We start from the raw sequence: 20732 nt of genomic DNA, 5'->3' as shown, positions 1-20732 counted from the left end.
CTGTTAACAAAGAAGAATAAACTTCTATACTACACAGTTTGGGAAGTTTTTTGAGGAAGTTGAGGCAGTCATTTATTCAGAAAACTCACCAAAAAGAAAGACAATAAACAAATGAAACAAAAATATAACTGTGGATTTTTATAGAAAAAATATATAAAATAATACATATGTATTAAAAATATATTATATATGTATTTAACATATATATTTAACTGATATAAAATAACATATATAATATTTATAATTTAACACATAATTAACACATATATTTAACATATATATTTTTCTATTAAAATTCACAGTTATATTTTGCGTATGTATATATACACACACATAAGTATACATATACACATATACATAGTTATATATATATGGTACATATATATGTGGTAAAGAGATGGGGTTTGTAGTCAGAAGGCTCGAGCTTGAGGCCCAGCCCTGCCCCTTATTACCCATATGTGATCCTTAAGGCACTGTTCCCTAATCTGTAAAATGGAAGATAATACTGGCTCTGCATAGCTCAAATTAAATGTGATAATGTAAATGCTTTATAAAGTGTTATTCAAATTTTTTATTGTTATGTGCTGAATTTTGGGGATGCTAAATATTTAGTTACAAGAGTGATTAAAGTGAATGGGTTCAGATGGAAGAGACTAGAAAGGCTTTGTTGATAAGGTGAGTCTTATACTGAATTTGAGGTTGGAAAAAGGTGTGATGGGTAGAAACAGCAGGATAGGGACTCCCATGTGCACTGTTCAGAACGGGCCGGGTGGAATCTACAGATGAACAGGCCGTAGGGAAGCCCTGGCGACCACCTGTGTCGGGCAGGTATGAGCGCAGGCGCAGTTGGTGGTGGACAGGAAACTCCACGGGGAGGAGCTTCGGTTTGATCTCAAACGTAATTAAGCCCCACTGCTGGGCTCTGGGCAGAGGGGTTATCTGAGGTCTGCAGCCGCGTTCTGAGTGCCAGCTTCGGCCTAATTTGAAGCTAAAGAGCAGCAGAAGATTAAGGAGATTAAACAAAAATACAGCCCTCAATCCTCTCTGTTTGCCACTTCCTCAAATGACCTTTACAAGTGTTTAGTGTCTGAATTCAGGTCACGTCGTCAGCACAGCCACTCAGAGGAGCAGAGTGACTGCTATCCTGCCTGTGCTCATCACCGAAGAGGGACGTACGTTGTTAATAAGTATCCTTCAGACCGTCAGCGGCGTGGTGTAGGGGAAGGAGAACCGGGCTAGCACAGTCTGACATCTGTTGGAGTTCTGACTCTAAGGTCAACTGCAAATTCAAGGAGAAACCAAATAAAGGCGATAAGTTGCAGGTGACATGATGGCGGTTTTTTGTGCGTATATCCCAGATGTGTGTAGTACACCTGTGTTGTAACAGGCACCATTGGGACTGTAAATATGAATGGGATCCGTGCCTTGTCCTCAGAAGCCTACTGATTAATGCAAAAAAGATGCATGTACCTTACCATGATGACGATGGTGAGGATGCTGAGGATGATAAGAACACTCTAAGAGCAGGTAGGAGGTGGTAAAAAAGTACAAAAAAGATACATAAGATTGGATCTAGACGCAGAGCAGAGCATTTTCTGTACCCTAGACACTAATTATTTCTTCCTTAGTCAGTTTGAATCTCCATTAGTATGTTATAAGCAGTAATTAGGTTTTAGAGGAATTTGAGAAACCTAGAGGAATTTACCACAAACATCTGATTCTGTACAGAACTATAAAAAGAAATTATTTTTTTAAAGTGAGGGATCTAGAGAATATCTACGTCAACACTTTTATTTCATGGATTAGGAAGCTGAGGTCAAAGAGATCAAGTGATTCTCTGTAAAAGGCAGAATGTAGTTTTTCTAATTCTTAATCCAGTGGTCATCTATCTATAAGGGATATTTATAGGAAGCATAATCCCTCTGTTTTTGTTTTGGTGCTATTAAAAGGCAGAGTCAGACCTTTCCAGAGTTTTGTTGTTGTTTACTTGTAAACTTTATAAAAATTAAAGTTAAAAAAATTACATACTTTTTTTTAGAAATTTGAAGTGGGTGCATTTTGTCCAATAAGTTTACAAGTTTCTAATTTTAGTCAGTTACTTTTAAAATTTGGGTCATGTTATTTTTAATTTTGGTTAATTAAAATTTTGATACATGAAGTATGCAGGAACATGAAAAATGGTGTAACTATACATGTGTGATTGGCATAAAAACCATAGACAAGAAACAAAATTTTTTGAATTAATATCCAAAAAACTATTCAATGTAAATCTTAACTGATTCAGTAAGTGATATTCCAACAGCAATGAATAATGGGCAAGACTGAGTGTGCATTTAATTCTGTCAAGAGATCTGAATAAACAGATTTAAAATATCTGAGGAAATAACACAGACTAGCTAAAAGGAGGCATTTGTAACTGAGATGCTGGTGGGATGCTTCATTGGTACCTTAGGCTGGTGTTTCTCAGGGTGTGGTGTGAAGGCTCCCGGCATCAGAGTCATTCCAGATTCTGTTCAAAATGCAGATTCACGAGCTTTCCCTGGATTTACCAAATCAGAATCTCTAGAGGGGCCCACGCCCTCCAGGTGATTCTGAGGCACATTAGGGGCATTTTCAAAGGGGCAAGAAGATGTTTCTACTCTGTTGTGCTGTTACTGGTCAAGACAGGTGTTCAGTGACTTGAGATAGAAGGAAACAGGTAGAGTCAGAGTGAGGAGACATCTTTATAGAGTCTAGATAAACAGAGGCCAGAGAAACAAACCTCCGAGACCGGTCTCAGCTCTTCGCACTGCTGTGCTCAGGATTGCTGGTTTGTCTCTTGTGCCCTTCACAGCCAGGCTGTGTTTTCAACATTCCCTCCATCAGGTCCTCGGCTCTCTCTGATGTCAGCCATGCTAGGACTCCGGGTCCATGCCCCAATTTTCTTCCCTTGCTGTCACCTCTTGTCAGAGCTCTTGCTCGTGCATCCTGGGATCTGCCCTCAGACTCAAGCTTATCTCAGTATTTCCCAGAGCATTTTACAAAGGTCCTGTCATTGTTAAAATTGGCAAAAAATAAGGAGCAAAATTTGAGCGGGGATATACATGTTACTAGTTTAGCTCTTGACTCTGGCTCTGAAAATGAAGGTACCAAAGTTGGTGATTTATTGTTTAACATATTTGGCTAATTTCAACCCAGCACCTACCTCAGTGAGCAGATTTTACTACTTACTCTGGGCTATTTTGTAAAACATTGTTGGCAGCAATAAACTCAGAAATTTGGGGATAAGACATATGGCAATTGTATGTATTAAGTCTGAAAGATGTTCTTTAAATAATGATCCTAAAAACAGCTAAATATATAGATCTGACCTATAAATATTATTCATAAAAGATGTTCTTAGGTTTGAAGCTTTTTTGTTTCTTAGCTTTCTTTTGTTTCTTTCTTTCTGATTTCATTTTCAGAATTTTTGTTTATGTGCTTTATTATTTTTTATTCATACAAGTAAATCAGAATGAAAAAGCTAATGAATTGTGCTTAGAGTTTGTAACCCAAGGAATGACATCTCCTGCTAATTAGGATGTCCTATCCTGAGGGCTACTGTAGGAGTAATACAATTAGAGAAATAAGTGGGTTTCGGAATGCTGTGGAATCCGGGCTAGTGCTGTTTGACCCTAGAGCAGTGCCACCACCGTGAAAGACAACACCAAGACGTCACAGGGAGATCAGACTTAAGAACCATGCAGGGGTCAAGCATTGTCCCCTATCAAAACACACCTCCACTCCAAGGAGCCATCTTCTCTTTCAGATCAGAAACTCTGCAAACTGAGGAAAGGCGACTGCAGAGGCAGCGCGTGCGGGCGGGACCCCGAGTCCCGTGTGTGCACCTGTGCAGAAGGATACACTTTAAGCCCGGACGGGCAGTCCTGTGAAGGTAACGTGTGCGCGGCCCTCTGAGGCCAGGAGGGCGGGCCTGCGCCCGTGGCTGATCTTGAGTGGGCCACCCACAGCCTCAGTGTGGAGCCAACTTCAAGTTTCCCTCATTTTTCCCCCAGAAAAGTAATTTTATTAATTTTTCTTGTGTTTTTGAAGGCTTTGTAATACTTTCAGGTCTTCTTTAGATATTGTGTTCCTGGATCAAATACTCTAGAGGCTACTCAGAGGTTGCTGTAGGGCAGGGATTCTCGGAGTGGACTCCATGAACCTCCGTGGGTTTGACTGGATGCAAAATGTCAGTATTTTCCAGTTTTTTAGGGAAGTAGCTCCACAGCTATGATAAGATTCTCAGAGTGTAGTATGCCTGTATGTGACTCCCACGTCTCATTGATCCGACTGCTTTCACCCTTTGCTACAGTAGCAAAGATGGTCTTTCCATGGCCCGTTACAGCAGCTACAAGTGTGAGGTGCCCTACTAGTGCTGACTTATTACTGATATCACTATTTATTTTCAAAAATAACCGTCTGACTGTGTGTTGCTGTTGCCATTGTGTAGATGTCAATGAATGTGCCTTTTGGAATCATGGCTGTACTCTTGGGTGTGAAAACATCCCTGGATCCTATTATTGCACATGCCCTGTAGGATTTGTCCTGCTTCCTGATGGGAAACGGTGTCACCGTAAGTCACGACAAGTATTTATTGCATTATTTTCCTTCATTTTCAGTGATGTTTCTAAGGTGGCTACAATCTGGGTTGGTGGCCCTTGATCAGCAGTATGCATCAGAATTACCTTGGAGTTTTATTATGTTTTTCTTTTTAAAACAAAAATAACTGGACTCTACCCCAGACCTATTACATCAAGTCCTCTAAGGCTGGGAAACAAGCATGTATATACATACATTTTTTTCCTATTTCTTTATCTATATTTTATTATGCATCTCTGAAAGATAAGCATGTAAAAAACATAATTATGGTACATTATTACATCTAAAATAAACTAGCTGTAATTCCCTACTATCATCAAATACCCAGTCAGGTTTCAGGTATAACCACAATACCGTTGTCACACCTAAAAAAATTAACAATAACTCCTTAATAACATCAATTATCTAGTCAGTGTTCAAATTATCTTAAAAAGTTTTTTAAACAGTTGATTTGTTTGAATCCAGACAAGCACCATGTGTTTTATTAGCTTTGATCCATCTTGCTTTTGTTCTGCAGATTCCTTCTCCTTTTTTTCTCCCTTGCAGGTATTTGTTGAAGACATTATTTTTTTCCTGCAGAGTTTCTAACATTCTGGATTTCACTGATCTCACTTCTGTGATGTCCCTGTCTTTCTGCAAACTTGTAGTTAGATCTAAAGGCTTGATCAGATTCAGCTTTGATATATTTGGCAAGAATACTTCATAGGTGTGTTATAGTATGCCGTTCAGGAGACACGTGATGTCCTGTTCTTTCTCTTTCTGTCCACCATTATAAAGTTCCTCAGTAGTCTTTCTTTTTCTTTTTTTAAACAAGCTCTGGCCAGTTTTACTACAGAAAATTTTTGCATGATTTACTTTTCACCAGTCTGTTCTGGCAGCTTCTAACGATATCAGAATCACCTGGATGGATGACAGCCAGTGTGCATCCTCTGTAGTATTTTCCACACGCTGTGCCCAATTCAGTGTTAACGTCACTGTAGTGGTGGACATCAATCAGTTTTGGCATAGCACTCTGTTTCACATTTCCTCGAGGCTCGGCAGTTGTTGGCGAGGATGACCAGTTTTGCTTTGCCTTGTCTGATCATTTTCAGAGTTTGCTTATACCTCAGCATGTGCTCTCCACTTTTCATGACGAGTTGGAGCCTAGAGTTGATCAACTTCAGCGACTTTTTCCTCTTCTCTGAGGCCACCTTAGGTGCGGGACAGCCCCCAACCAGCAGCAGCAGCCAAGATGGCCAGGAGTGAGAAAGAGCCCTCTAGTCGTTCCATGAATGGTTGGAGCAGCCGTTAACAATCATTTCCTAGATCTGTTACTTCATCAAGGGTTTCAAACAGTGATATGTAGATCTGTTATTTCTTTTTAGTTATTAATTGGAGTACCCTTATAAAGAGAACTTACATTAACTATTTGGTTACCTCAAGATACAATTCTTACGGTAAAAGCAGGATAAATGTTGGAATTTTTTTCTCTTTACTTACTTCTATTTAGAATAATGGGTTGGTTACTTAACCCCTTGCAAAGGTGACCTGTGAGTTGTTTTTTTTTTTTTTTTTTGTTGAGGAAGATCCATTCACCCTGAGCTAACATCTGCTGCCAATCTTCCTCTATTTTGTTTGTGAGCCACTGTCATGGCATGGCCACTGATAGACGAATGGTATAGGTCCATGCCTGGGAATCGAACCCGGGCTGCCAAAGTGCAGCATGCCAAACTTAATCACTAGACCACTGGGGCTGGCACAGTGAGTATTTTTTTTATTAAGTATTATGATGAACTTGTGGATTTTTAGCATGTCTGTTATGTTGCAACCCATTGCACTTGTTATCCTTACCAATGAGCAAATGGTCTTCTCTTTGGCTTGTGGGAGCCTCTTCAAAAGGATTCTGACTCCAGGAGTCTCTGATAGTTTCCTTATTACCTGGTAGGACTTATTTTCCAGGCTTGTCTTGTACATTTTATGTTGTAGACCTAGAATCAGCAATTTCTCAAGGAACACTGCTTCCTTTAGTGAGAAATTATATGTAGAGAACATAATCTGCTACTGAGTTAGTCATTGTTTCTAGACCTTTTGGGGCGTCAGAACTAGGAATATGCTTTTTAAAAAGAGAAATACATTATGAGTTTATATGGATATTCCCAATTCAAATTTAGGATTATACTCAGATAACTTCTTACAGATTTCTGATTTGAAACTACTACCATGGCTAAGTAGAAATGAATGTTTAAAATCATGTATATTGTCTAGTCCTGCTTCAGAGATGATGGGGAATAGGCTGATCTGGATATCATCTGTGCTTATTAAGGCACATCACGTTGGGTGGATGGTAATGAATTTCTTGGAAATTACCCACTCCCTTTGTGCCTGTCTATTGAACTTGCCCTTCTTCTAATAACATGTGGTTTACCTGTTGGCAAAGGTACTCAAGTGCATGATGTTAATGTGTATTAGGGCCCACTGTGTGCCAAGCATGACACACATAATCTCAATTGTCAGAACTTCTAGAACTTCTACGGTATCTATTTTACATTTTAATCTTTGATTTACTTAGAATTTATTCTGGTGTGTGGTGTAGGGTAGGGATTTAACTTTTACCTCAAATCATTACTCAGTTATTTCTCTACCATTTATTGGATGATCTTTCACATGATCAATAATTTAAAATACCTTTATCACACACTGTGTTCTTATGTGTACTTGAGACTTTTCTAAAGTGAGCTTTCTATCTGGTTCTATTATCCTCTCTGTCTATCCTTGCACTTATTACCCACAGTTTTTTTTTTTCCTGAGGAAGATCAGCCCTGAGCTAACTTCTGTTCCCATCTTCCTCTATTTTATATGTGGGACGCCTGCATGGCATGGCTTGATGAGCGGTGCGTAGGTCCGGGCCCAGGATCCGAACCTGCGAACCTCAGGCCACCAAAGTGGAGTGTGTGAACTTAACCACTACACCACCGGGCTGGCCCCCACCCACTGTTTTAATTATTGCACCTTTATGATACATTTTGATATTTGTTAAGAGCCTCTCATTCTCTTCCTACACCCACCCCCACTCAGACAATGTTCTTGGTTTTTCTTACACATACAGTTTTTTTGCCAGGTGAACTTGAGAATCACTTGGCCGAGTTCCATTTAAAATATTTTGGAGTTTTGATGACTAATAACTTAAAAAATATTATTTGACATAAAAGAAACTTAGAGGAAACTAGAGTCATTTTCTAAAATCAGAGATCTTTTTAAAATTTTTTAAAATTTGAACTTTTTTCTTTATTTTTATATCTCCATTACCACAGCATTTCATAAATGTTTGATCTTTATTTCTCTTACTCTTTTCAGCATAGCATTTTTAATTAGCAACTGATTTTACTAAATTTCCACAAATCTGATTTCACACTAATCTTGATCTTATGTCTCATTAATTAGAATTAGTTTCCTGTCCAAGCAATGCATCCGCCTGCAGCCATGACTGTGTTCTGACGTCAGATGGTCCCCTGTGCTTCTGTCCTGAAGGCTCAGTGCTTGAGACAGATGGAAAAACATGTAGCGGTGAGTTTATTTACCTTTTGTTTGCTTGACAACATTTATTTTCTAAGTGACACCTAAAACTTGATGTTATTGACAAAGAGGAAGAGATTTTCCAACATTACACATTGAAAGATATTTATGCCACAGAGTAACATATACATTTAGATCAGATTTTTGTGTTTTGTTTTTTGATAGCATGGTGTGGTGGTTATGAGCAGGGGCTTTGAAGTTAGACAGCCCTGAGGTAGCGTTACTGGTTGCTAGTAGTGTTGCTTTGGACTAGTTACCTGCCCTCTTTGGTCTCGGCTTCCTCATCTGTAGAGCTGAGCGATACCTGCCCCCTGGTTTTGTGGCCAGCATTACAGAAGGTGGTGGTGCAGGGGGTTTGGCCTGTTCCCTGCACCTAATAAATACCTCTTTACTTTGTTTTCACAGAGACTTAAGCATGTAGAGGGCTGGATGTAACTGGGAATTAGTAGAAGAGTTTTATGTGTGGCTTTTTGTATTTTTAATAAAGAAAGCAAAAGAAGTCCAAAGGCCAAAACATGTGAGAGAGAAGAAAATATCTTCCTCACTAGGATGTTAGACCAGCTGCCAAACTCATCAAAATGTATTTCTTTTTTTCTCTTTTGTGAGGAAATTAGCCCTGAGCTAACATCTGCCAATCCTCCTCTTTTTGCTGAGGAAGACTGGCCCTGGGCTAACATCCGTGCCCATCTTCCTCCACTTTATATGGGACGCTGCCGCAGCATGGCTTGACAAGCGGTGTGTCAGTGTGCGTGCCTGGGATCCGAGCCCGTGAACCCTGGGCTGGCGCAGTGAAGCACATGCACTTAACCGCTATGCCACCCAGCCAGCCCCCGAAATGTGTTTCTTACTCCAGCCAGCTGCCAGCGCACTTGTTTTCAAACTCACTGATAGAACGAAAAGACAGGGGCCATTGGGATGTGAAGGGTTAACATGCAAGATATCAGGTTATAGGGAAGAGGAGTTCGGTACATTTTGCTCCTAATCTCTGAAAAATCAACGTGATTGCAGCAGTGTGAATGATGGTGGAAATGGTTTTAAAAATCAACATATACTTGGTTCACCTCGATATTTTGACGAAAAATTGTTATAGTTTTGAATGACATAGTGTCATTACCAAGCAATTGTTTTTCGTAGGCTGTTCGTCACCTGATAATGGTGGGTGTAGCCAGCTCTGCGTCCCTCTCAGCCCGGTGTCCTGGGAGTGTGGGTGCTTTCCTGGCTATGACCTGCAGCTGGACCAGAGGAGCTGTGCAGCTTCAGGTCGGTGCTGTGGGGGTTAGAAAGGGTGTCTCTGCAAGAAGTTGTGTGAAAACAACATTTCACTCAGAAAGACGGAGAGTTAAATGGCTTTCCGCTGCTGGGTAGAAAGACTGATTTTTTATTTTGGAAATGGAACACATTTCACATCGTACATATAAATAATAATCATGTTTTTAAAGAATATTTCTAAGTTCATTAGCATTCAGCATCAAGTACAGCATTCTAGTACATGTGAAAGTCATGACCAGAGTAGTTTTAAAACACTTGATAAAGAGACACTTAATAAACATTTATTGAATGAGTTGATTTTCATCTCTCTAGTGAGTGTAATAATCATAATACTTTGACAAATTCTGTCCTTTTCATGTCAAAATTTAATATCAAGTTGTATGCTTCAGCTATTTTTTCACCTTCTCATAGTATATCTCTTGTGTCCTTTGCAGCCCTGGAAATCCCAGATTTATCCCACATTGATTTCATCTCTCCTGAGGCTCATCATGCTATAATCTGGGATAACGTAATGATGAGCCCGCAGAGCTCGCCTTAGCCAGACCGCGATACTCTTAACTTCTCAGGGCCTTAGTGAATATAGCATAAGCTGAACTTTGAAAGCGAGCAGGGGTCTTGTTATTAACTCAGATCATCATGCCTCCCTTTCACAAGTGCCCAGGCCACAGAGGGTAATTATTTGGACATGAATTAATACAGTCTTTGAATATTAATATTTCTGTGTGTATGAATCAAGGAGATAACAGCACTAAGACTTGCATCATTTAGTTGTGGTGTTGATTATTTAATGCTGGCTCTTTCAACAAGTCATTTGCATTTTAAAAGCAGGCACCTAGATGGGGAGAAATCCAGTGATGAAATTCTGGCCATATGTCACCTCATAGAAGAGGACTGTCTTCTTACCTGTCTTAACCTACACCACACTGGTGGGAAATTAAGAAAACAAGCCCTGCAGAAATGAAGGAAGAGGGTGCAATGAAAGGGAGGGGGCAGAGGTGCCTCTTGGGTTCCAAGGCATATTTTAAGTGGGGCCATGTTTGAATTTGGTTATCAGGACCACAACCGTTTTTGCTGTTTGCCAATTCTCAAGATATTCGACACATGCATTTTGATGGAACAGATTATGGAGTCCTGCTCAGCCAGCAAATGGGAACGGTTTTCGCCCTCGATCATGACCCTGTGGAAAATAAGGTATGGCTTTGTCGCCTGAACAGATGTGGCTGTGCTTTAAGGACACAGTGGAGGGTTTCATCCTAACAGATGACCTGGGCTACTTGAAAATCCTCTGCTAAGCTCAGAACCATTAGGCACAGAAGAATTTAAATACAGACTTTGGCACATCATTTAACAGATTTTAAGGACTTTTCTGTAGTCATAACCCTACCCTGGTCCTTGCTGTGATTTGGCCGTTTCATTGGGCATGCTTGAGCAGGACTTTAGGTTTAGTTTCCTCTCTGGAGATGAGGATGGGAGGTTAGCACAGTGCCATACACATAGGAGGAGCGCCATAAATAGGGTTTTGGTTATTTGCTGGTAGTGGGAGGAGTGGGAGGTTGGGGTGGGGCATAGGAAATATGGGTTAGTAATTTGCATTTACTGTTTGTCCTCAAGGGAGGGAATTCAATGACCTCTTAACCATGAAAATCAGGAAGCATAAGTTTTATGGCTCATGTTGGAATGGCAGTCTAACTCACAACATTATTTACATAAGAATCAATTTTACATGAAGTTTTTTGTATATAACTTAGAATTTCCGTATTATCAACCCAATCAGCTGACCATTTGGTCTTTAATTTCTTCTTTGTGCTAGGTTAGAATGTGCTTGAAATGATATGTTACAGTGTCTTCTGGAGATTAATCACCCAATAATTATATATTTACGTAGTTATTAACCTGCCTCCGTAATTATTTAGTTATTACTAGATGGTACATTAATTCCTAGAATTTTAAACTTTGTGCTTTTGTTTCTTCCTGATTTTAAGCAGTCTGGTAAATGGCTAAAAAAGACAGAGGGAAGCAAATAATCTCTGTTTAATTGGCGTGGATTGATGGCCAAATATAACTACTTTTGCAAATAGAAGTTTTGTAATTAAACACCAGCAAACACTTCTTTTCTTTCCTTGAACTGAATCTATATGACTCCATGGAAGAATTATATTAACAGAAAAAAATAATGAATAGAAAAAAATCAGTTCAAGATGCATTTATTACCAAACTAGTTTTTTCCTAAACAGTCAATACTTTTACAACTAGGTGAATAAGGAGACCTGGAGTGAACTTTAAGTCATGTGGCTGCTTTGTATTTCTGTCATTGTTCTTACTTTCCTGCTTCTCAAGCTGTGGTCCTCGGGCCAGCAGCATCAATGTGACCTGGAGCTCCTTAGAACTGCACTCTCAGGCCCACCCCGACCACTGAGTCAGAGTCTGCATTTTCACAAGATTCCCCGGTGATTTGTGTGCACATCTGAATTTGAGAAGCAGAGCTCTCCATGTTTTTTAATATGAGAAGCACCCACTTTTGTATTAAGGAATAGAACCTATTCTATTTTATCTAGAAAGATGATAACCCATTATTTAATGAATTACCATTTTGTGAATACTCTTATCATTGATTATAGGTTTGTGTACATGTATATACTCACAGTTAAAATTCCACAAATGCTGTCATTGGATTGTCAGCTGACCCACAGCAGTTCTTAACACTCTCATAAAATTCTTTTACCTGTTTGATAGTCTGCATACGTGACTGAAAAAGAACTTTGCACCTGCAAAATGCTCTGTTGGGCAAGATGGATTAATCAAAATGAAATTATATATGGTTCGAGATGAAAGGAACTTTGGCAAGTATCTAGTCTAAATTTGCCATGTTTATAGTTGAGAAAATGGAGGTTAAATGACTTGACCAGGGCGATCAAACAAGTGACAGAGCTGGGAGAGGAGCCCGTGTCTGCTGCCTTGTAGGGAAGCGGAGTGCTGTGCCCCGAGCAGCAGAGACAGCCCGGCTGTAGCCCCCATTACACTGCAAAGCATGGCTCCCTTTCAGGCTGTGTTCACATACAATGGCTTTGATATGGACCAATGGTCAGAGATTAATAAATTCCCAGTAGCAATAGAAATATGTGCCAGGCACAGGGCTGAGGAGTTATATACATACAAAACTAATGTGCATGGTGTTGTTATCCCCATTTTACCAAGGAGGAAACTGAGACTCTGGGACATTAAGAACTTGCTTAAGTTACACATATCTGAGCAGCAGCAGAGGTGGAGTTCAGCTGCAGGTGTGTCTATCTCCAAAGCCAAGCTTTTCATCATACTGTGTGATCTGAAGATTTACTAAACTCATTTGTATATATTCCACATTATTTTTTTAAACAAATCAGACAGAAATGCCTGTGTTCTCTTTTGTAGATATACTTTGCCCATACAGCGCTGAAGTGGGTAGAGAGAGCTAACATGGATGGTTCCCAGCGAGAAAGGCTTATTGAGGAAGCCGTGGATGTGCCAGAAGGTCTTGCTGTAGACTGGATTCACCGGAAATTCTACTGGACAGACAGAGGGTATGTTTCCTCCTTCAGTTTGAAGCCGCCTGGGATGCGAGTGATAGGATGGGTAATGGGGTGGCTTCATCCTGCACCTCGAACAGGAAGATATTGCTGGGCACCCGGCTGGGATTGGAGGAAAGATGACCCAGTGCTGTCCACACTCCTCCCATCCCCACTCCACCACCAAGCAGGACATTCCTCCTTTCATCAAGATCGGATCTGTATCCACAGGAGAATTTCGAGGACCAGAAAGAAGCTTGTATTTTTGCACTCAGGCTGTTATTATAATCAGAGAAACGCAGAACCCGTCTGAATACAGTCAACAAGTATTGTTTGAGCATCTGCTACGGATTAGGCGTGCGCCTAGGTAACATGGGAGATGCAAGGGAGCATGAAGACTGCTCATCTTCTCAGTCAGCTCCTGGTTTACCTGGGGAGATGAGGCACATGCACACAGGGAAAACTAATGTAAATGCTTGATCTGAATATCAGTACAGGAGGTGTCACAGGGCCGTGCATAGATGATTGCCAAATGAAGGGTGTACCCTCCCAGAGGGAGCGCTGGCAGGGGCGTCAGGGATCAACTAGTCCAGCCCCCTCATTTTACAGTTGAAGAAACAAAGGCTCAGAAAGGCTAACTGATTTATTCAGTTACACACATGCAAGTGACAAATCTTGGACTGGAATCCACATGCTGGCTCCCTCTTCAGTGAGCATGAGGGAGGCAGTGAGAGCTTCATTCTGGAGTCATGAGGAAAGTCCTCATGAGACCGAGAGGTGGTCCCTTTCCCTTTGGTAGGAAAGACAGAACCAGAGAGCAGTTGTGGTGTTTCTGCCCTCTGGGCGCCCTGCTTTCCTGGTGTGTGTGGCCCGTGAGAGTCCCAGGAATGGCGGCGGAGGGAGGAGGGTGAAGGAAGGAAGTGGCTGCATCTGTCTGGTGTGCTAATGAGAGCCCACCTCCTTGCTCTGAGAGCGGCAGCTAACCACAGAGTACCTCCCAGGAGAGTAGTGGAGATGCTCTCTGCGCCGGGATATTCTCTCAGCAAAACCTCAAGCCCTAAAGTGAAGTGGTGCCCAACTGGAACATCTGGTACCTGTGCAGCCGTGTTCAAGTAAAAGAAGAGAGAATTAGTTAGGGTTTTGCCTCTTTGAAATCAGCAGTCCCAACACAGAGGGAGAAGTCCCAGGGAACGGGTGTATACACTTGGGGGTAGGCTTTCTATGTCCCAGAAAATCGCTTTTGGTCTGGATAACCCATGTGAAACAAGTGGGTTTTTATAAATGAGCCAAAAGTATGGTGTGCTGTACAGTTACCAATAATATGGCTCTTCTATATCCAGGGTAAGTATATTTTCATTCATTCAATTATTTAACCATATCTTCCTTTATTCTTTGGATATTTATTTATTGAATAACTGAAATGCATTGGACACTGTGCTAGGAGCTTTATATCCATGATACTGTTAAATCCCAAATAGGTAAGTTTTCTTATCCCCAATTTAAAGATTAAAAAATTGAGAATCAAAAAGGTAAAATAACTTTCCCGTAGTCAAGCAGCCAGGAAGAAGTGGATCTGGAGTTGCGGTTGTAATAATGATAAAAATCATAATAATAGCCTCCTCAGTGTTGAACCTACTTAAAAGGACATTTAAAATGTCAGCTGTGCATAATAACAGAGCTTGTACATGGCTGTTCTAGAAAGATAAACGTGGATCGGGACAGCAGATGTCAGCCACTCTCAGCCCAGCTAAGGATGCTGGGTCTCTTCATATTTCCCACATGCGCACGGCACCTCTAATTTTAACCATGTATGATTAATAGCATCATGGTACCCCTGCCGAGGCCTCAGGAGATAGACGGGCATTGCCGTATCCTGGAGAATCAGACCTCCAATTCCCTAGTTCATTGACTTCAGTAATAACAAGCCCCGCTTAAGTCCTCTTCCCTTTCAAGGCAGCTGCTAAAAGAAAACTTTTAATTTGTCTGGAAATGAGAGGTTTATAGTTTAAAAACCTTGATATTAGCTAGAAATTGGATTTAAATAACTGAGATTCCAAGCTCGTGATATTAGACTATATAGTAACTCTTTACCAATTAAAAGAACCAGCGTGGATGCTTAGTTTACATTGGCTTAGGAAAAGACAGATTCAAATTAACATCTAACTGTAGGAAGGAAGCTGACTGATAATTCCACTGGCAATGCTATTATTTAGTGTGACGGAATCCTGTTCCCAAAGTCAGATGCCCAGTAAAAAAAAATCGAGAGGCTGAAAATATAAGATACTGTTTGCTCATATTTTGAGATAATAAAAACCACCATGAGGTAAAAATCACCCCTCCAGGATGGATGGACAACTCTTGCCCTGGAAATAGGGTAGATTTTAGAGGGTCCCAGGGGCATCGGGACCAATGGATAACAGATATAGAGAGAAAGACGCCCTCCTCGACCAGGGTTATGGTTCAACTCACGTGAACCCGAATGTCCGTGCTGCCTTTGCGTTCTCATCACCAACGCCAGAGCCCGAGATTTGCTTTCTGGCTGAATCAAATAGCAGTGTATTATTGGGCGAACCCCTTGGGGAGCTTTGAAAGTAAATTCCAGCAATCCTGCTCGAGACAGCTCCAGAGTCAGGAGCTTATGTTGGTCTCAATTCTCATCACCTCACTGCTGCTCTGAACAGGAAGAGTTCAGAGACAATGTAACAGCGAGATCAGAACTGACAGTTTTATCGCCCCTGGTCACAAGCAAGTGGCCTCAGAATTCCTTCCCTCCCACCAAGGGGACAGGCGCAGTGACAGTTGTGGCTGAGTGAATTTAACACATTGAGTTCAAAAATACCTTCCACCGAGCTGTACCCTTTCCATGACCACTTCGTCTGGGAATAAGATGATGTTTTAAAAGTGGCAGTGGAGTGTAAATGGTCTCAGGTGATCCACTGCCCTGAGTGGGTAGCTGGCAAAGTGTACTTGACCCAGCACAGGCCCTGAGCCAATTTTACCTTTACCTGCCTCCTGCTTGGAGCCTGTGAGGAGGATTTCTAAAGCCCCTTCCCCACCGAGTGACTAGAGAGCGCACTGGAATAAGCCACTTGGAGATTCCCACAGCAGTTTGCAGAACAGGGAGGAGAGAAGAGTCCTGCCCTGTGTTTCTGGGCAGGTCTGTTTCGTGCAGACGTTGCCTACAAGAACAAGGGGCAGGCCTTTCCATATGTTTGTCGAATGAATTAAAGATAGCTATACTTTCTAGTTTGCGGTAGGGAAACAGGGCGAGCAGGCAGCACGTGGTGGGGAGGGGAAGTTCTTCCCGTCCCCTCTGCCTGTGGTCCTTCCTGCTCCAGGAAGCTGCCAGAAGTCGGGGTTCCCTCACACAGCTACCAGCCCTGAGTCTGCCAGTTGCATTCCTTACATTCTCTGTGTTAGGATTCCCTCTCCCTCTCCTCCCTCCCCTCCCTCTTCCTCCTCCCCCCTCCCTCCCCCTCCCTCACAGAGATGGGGCTGGGGGGGTGGCGGGCTTGTTTACTATTGTGTGTCCAATGCTTAGGACATTCCCAGGCACACAGTAGGTGCTCAGTAAATATTTACTTTTATATTTTGATAATACAGATTTGTTTGACAAATAAATGGAAAAATTAGGAAATAAAAATTTTCTCCCCTGCCATATTCCAAAGGGTTATTTTCTTTTAGCAATAAGATGAGCAAATAATATTTCAGTACTCCCACTTGTCCTAGAATCATGTGGAAGAAAATTAAAGTCAACATAAGTCTCCCCTACTGTCCCTGGGGGGCTGTCTCTGTGGCCCTTGGAGGTCGAATCTCCCTCCTCCTCATGACCTGTGACCACGAAGCTGACAGCTCCTCTCTTCTGGCTTTTGTGAAGAGAAAGGAATGGTGGTGTTTGCACTCCTGGCTTTGTCCCTGCCAAGCCACTGACACAGTTCCCTCTACGTTATCCTTTCAACTGTATATTTCAATTGCCTGGGATGGATATTGAGATGCTAATTAAAAGACTGTGTTTAAAAAAAAATAGAATTCTTGGGCATGTTGGTCCTGACTTGTGTGTGAGTGTGCGTGTGCACATGTAATGGGGTAGTTTAGAATGCCTATCTTTGCATTTCAGTAAGTAACAGGGAAAAGGAGTATTTTTGTTTAAAAAATAAAGTCGATATAACAAGCCCCTTTATATTGCGTGCCTGTTAGGAAGTCTCTCATTGAAGGGAGTGATTTAAATGGAAAACATCGTGAAATCATTATTCAGGAGGACGTCTCTCAGCCACGAGGCATTGCTGTTCACCCAATGGCCAAGTGAGTACTTGTGAAGATAAGGCACCTTTCTGCAGAGGTCATGGGACAGTTCTTGTTGATATGCTAGTGTCCCAAATTTGTCTTAAGACCTCAGCTGGTCAGTGGAATCAGGAACCAAGAAAATCCATGAGATTTGTTCCAATTTTCAGAAATGGTATAGCTAGCATGACTTCCTCATCCTTTTAATGTCTTTTGATTTTCTATTCTTGTATAAAAATTTTATTATTTAGATACCCTTTCATTTTAAGCAAATTCAATTTCTTTTTGAAAAGAAGTGGGCTGTAATTCATTAATCAATTAGACATACACCCATTAAACTACTTTCTTTAAAAATCTACATTGTTGCTTTCCTGAGCAGAGGATGATATGTAGATTGCATGGCTTATGAATTCTATTTGGAAACATCATAAGATGAGTTCAAATGATAGGTCATTCCTAGATTTAGACAAGAAGAAATAGAAATCATGAAAGATTAGAAGACTTAATGTTGTTAATTGTGAATTAGTGACAGATTGCCGACAAATGTTGGTTTAGGTTTAGAGAATTAAGGAAAATAATTGATTCCTTCCTAGTTAAAAGACAAGGATAAAAACTAACTCTACTTTATTTATGATGGAAATTTTATGATGGTCTATTGGAAATAACATACTGGTAGTAACTGGTAATTGATGTGGAGCCAGCCACATGATTAAAATAGTGAGACTGTAGCCATCTCTAAAGAAACCAGTGAAAAGATATCGAACCATACTGACCTCAAAAAATGTGCCTCAACGCCTGATTTATGGAACTTAAAATTGACCAGGTTAACTAAGTACATTGTATGAAACTGGATAATAGTTAAATTTGCTCCTCCCTTTATGTTGTAATTTCACATATACAGTGAGTTTTACATATGCAGAGAAGAGGGACAGGCTAGCAAGTTTTCATTGCCTTTTGCAGGGTGAAAGACTAATTTAAGAATATGCACTTGAACACACTTTTGATTGGTAATATACTACGATTTTTTAAACTAATAATTCCTTTTTTATCCAATGATCTGAGCCTTAATTCAGCATTTCCTGTCCAAGATGCTCTATATAGGAAAGATAATTTTTTCCTTTTGAAAATTATTTGTTCAATGTACAGTGCTATACTTTCTCTTTCTGTATTCCTTGGTGTACTGCTTTAGTTTATCCTAAAGTGATTTACATTGATGTTTTCAATGATGAAAGAATGGAAGAATTTTTTTGGTGCAGATTTTATTTGATGTATGCTTTCTTGATTAAAGGAGATTATTCTGGACTGATATGGGGATTAATCCACGAATTGAAAGTTCTTCCCTTCAAGGCACTGGCCGTCTGGTTATAGCTAGCTTTGATCTGGCCTGGCCCAGCGGAATAACGATTGATTACTTAACTGACAAGTTGTACTGGTGCGATGCCAAGAAGTCTGTGATTGAAATGGCCAATCTGGATGGTTCAAAACGCCGAAGACTTGCCCAGAACGATGTAGGTGAGGCTTTGGGATGGGTGATTTCTTCATCTTGGCTGAGTGTTGATGAGTATTAAATACAAAATGTATTTACACACACACACACTCACACTCACTGTCCCCCACACACACCCTTAACCATATGGTGAGAAAGGAATAGAGACAAAGAGACTGACAGACCTCTCCAGGGATTTATGAGCTATGAGGATTTCCTTAACATTGGAATATCAGATAAAAAATAGTGATATAAATCATTTCTCTTGGCCAAGATTTCCCAAAATCAGAACAAAAATATTAAAAATTTTTAAACATCTTTAGGAATAAGAAGTTTGTTCAGCTGTTATCATTTCTTATGAAAATGTCATTTCACAACAGTGATAATGTCACCTTTAGGCATTAAGGAATACCCATTCATGTGCAAAGATTAATAAATGTAGTTATCTCCCCATTTTCAGATTTTGCATGGGATGTCATGTTTTTTCATAAATATCTTTGAAACACTATATAGTCTATGCTGTTAAAAGAGAAGTACACCTGAAATTTATACAATGGTATAAACCAATGTTACTGCAATAAACCAAAGATTAAAAAAAAAGATAGAGAAGTACAAATGGCTATGAGATTATATAGTAGTGGGAGATTAATTTTGACACAGAGAATCTGCAAAGACAATATTTGAACTGGGCCGTGTGGTAAATAGATGTTGATAAAACATGATCATTTGAAATAAGGCTACAAAAATTGGTCTTTGTATGTTAATACTGCCAGGATATGTTGACTGAACTTAATTCTGAAGGTCCTTGGGAGCCATTGCATGTTCTTGAGCAGGAAATTGATCTGATAAGATTGGTATCTCAGGATAACCACTCAGGTAACAGTATGGATTGGATTGGATCCAACAGTTAGGGTTAGATTGGAATTTGGAGAGAAAGAAATCAGTGAAGAGGCTACATTAGTTAATTAGTCCAGTCAACAGTTCATGAAGACCTGAGTTAGAACATTACCTTTTAAAAGTGGAATGGAGGATTAAAGTATTAAAAAAATCATTGTGAATGAATAATTGAGAGGATTTGGTAACAGAGATATAAACATGAGGGCCAGGGAGATGTTGAAGATACTTTAGAGATTTAAAAAATGGTTGTTTGGGAAGATTAAAAAACGTGGTTTCTCTCTTCTAGGAAGAAGCCAACTAATAATCTGTATAAGATATTTATTGTGCCCATTCTCTTTGATTTTAGAGGTAATGAATTTCTAGATTTGCATTATACATTAAATAGATCAAGAGAGGTATAATTGAAAAATTTATATACTTCCAAGCTTCTTTAAAAATTAAAGACATAATTCACAATAAATGATAAGCTTGTGTGCAATTGTAGACTTTATTCATCCATGCACTTGGATATTTATTGAGTCATTAAAGGAAGTGGAGACACAGTGGAAAGTAAAACAATGTGGTTCCTGTGAAGTCATGGAGTCTAGTGGGGGAGATATACACTATTTAAAAAATACACCACCCAAATAAATGTAAAATTATAGCTTTGACATATGAAGATAAAAAGGGATTTGAAAATTCCTAACCAGAACATAAAGACACCATGTTCTAAACCAAAAAGCATAGCGGATATTTTGTGAACAATTTGTATCGCGACTGTAATCTCTGACTAGTGCAACTTCCTATTAAAGGCTATTATCAAAAATTTGATATGAAATTATCTAAATAACCATTCCCATCATTACAGTGCCATCTACTGGTGTATAAGTGGTGGCTTATCAACTGGCAGTTCAGGATTTTTAATGTAAAGATTGAAGGAATTCAGTCTTTTGAAATGCAATTGTGGCTCTTCTATAAACAAAAAATAAGGAAGATTATGTCTAGTGTGGGGTATTTGTTTGTTGAAAAACTATAGCTAATTCTGACACATGCTACAACATGGATGAACCCTGAGGACATTATGCCAAGTGAAATAAGCCTGTCAC

At 40.1% G+C, this 20732-nt stretch overlaps 1 protein-coding gene and 1 pseudogene across 1 annotated transcript in view; one reads left to right on the top strand and one right to left on the bottom strand.

Moving 5' to 3' along the window:
• Positions 1–20732, top strand: part of EGF (epidermal growth factor) — a 78633-nt gene that overhangs the window by 29692 nt on the left and 28209 nt on the right. The window contains 8 exon segments of the mRNA XM_004426580.3: positions 3788–3913; positions 4472–4594; positions 8041–8163; positions 9307–9432; positions 10496–10632; positions 12850–12998; positions 17181–17285; positions 18553–18776. Of these exon segments, the coding sequence (XP_004426637.1) occupies positions 3788–3913; positions 4472–4594; positions 8041–8163; positions 9307–9432; positions 10496–10632; positions 12850–12998; positions 17181–17285; positions 18553–18776 (1113 nt within the window).
• LOC106801247 (large ribosomal subunit protein eL30 pseudogene) lies at positions 5472–6573 on the bottom strand (annotated as a pseudogene).

This window comes from Ceratotherium simum, chromosome 12 (assembly GCF_057802395.1).
Source record: "Ceratotherium simum simum isolate JZ-2026a chromosome 12, ASM5780239v1, whole genome shotgun sequence".
NCBI lineage: Eukaryota > Metazoa > Chordata > Mammalia > Perissodactyla > Rhinocerotidae > Ceratotherium > Ceratotherium simum.
Note: the sequence above shows the minus strand (reverse complement) of the source record. Positions and strands in the feature narration are given on the sequence as shown.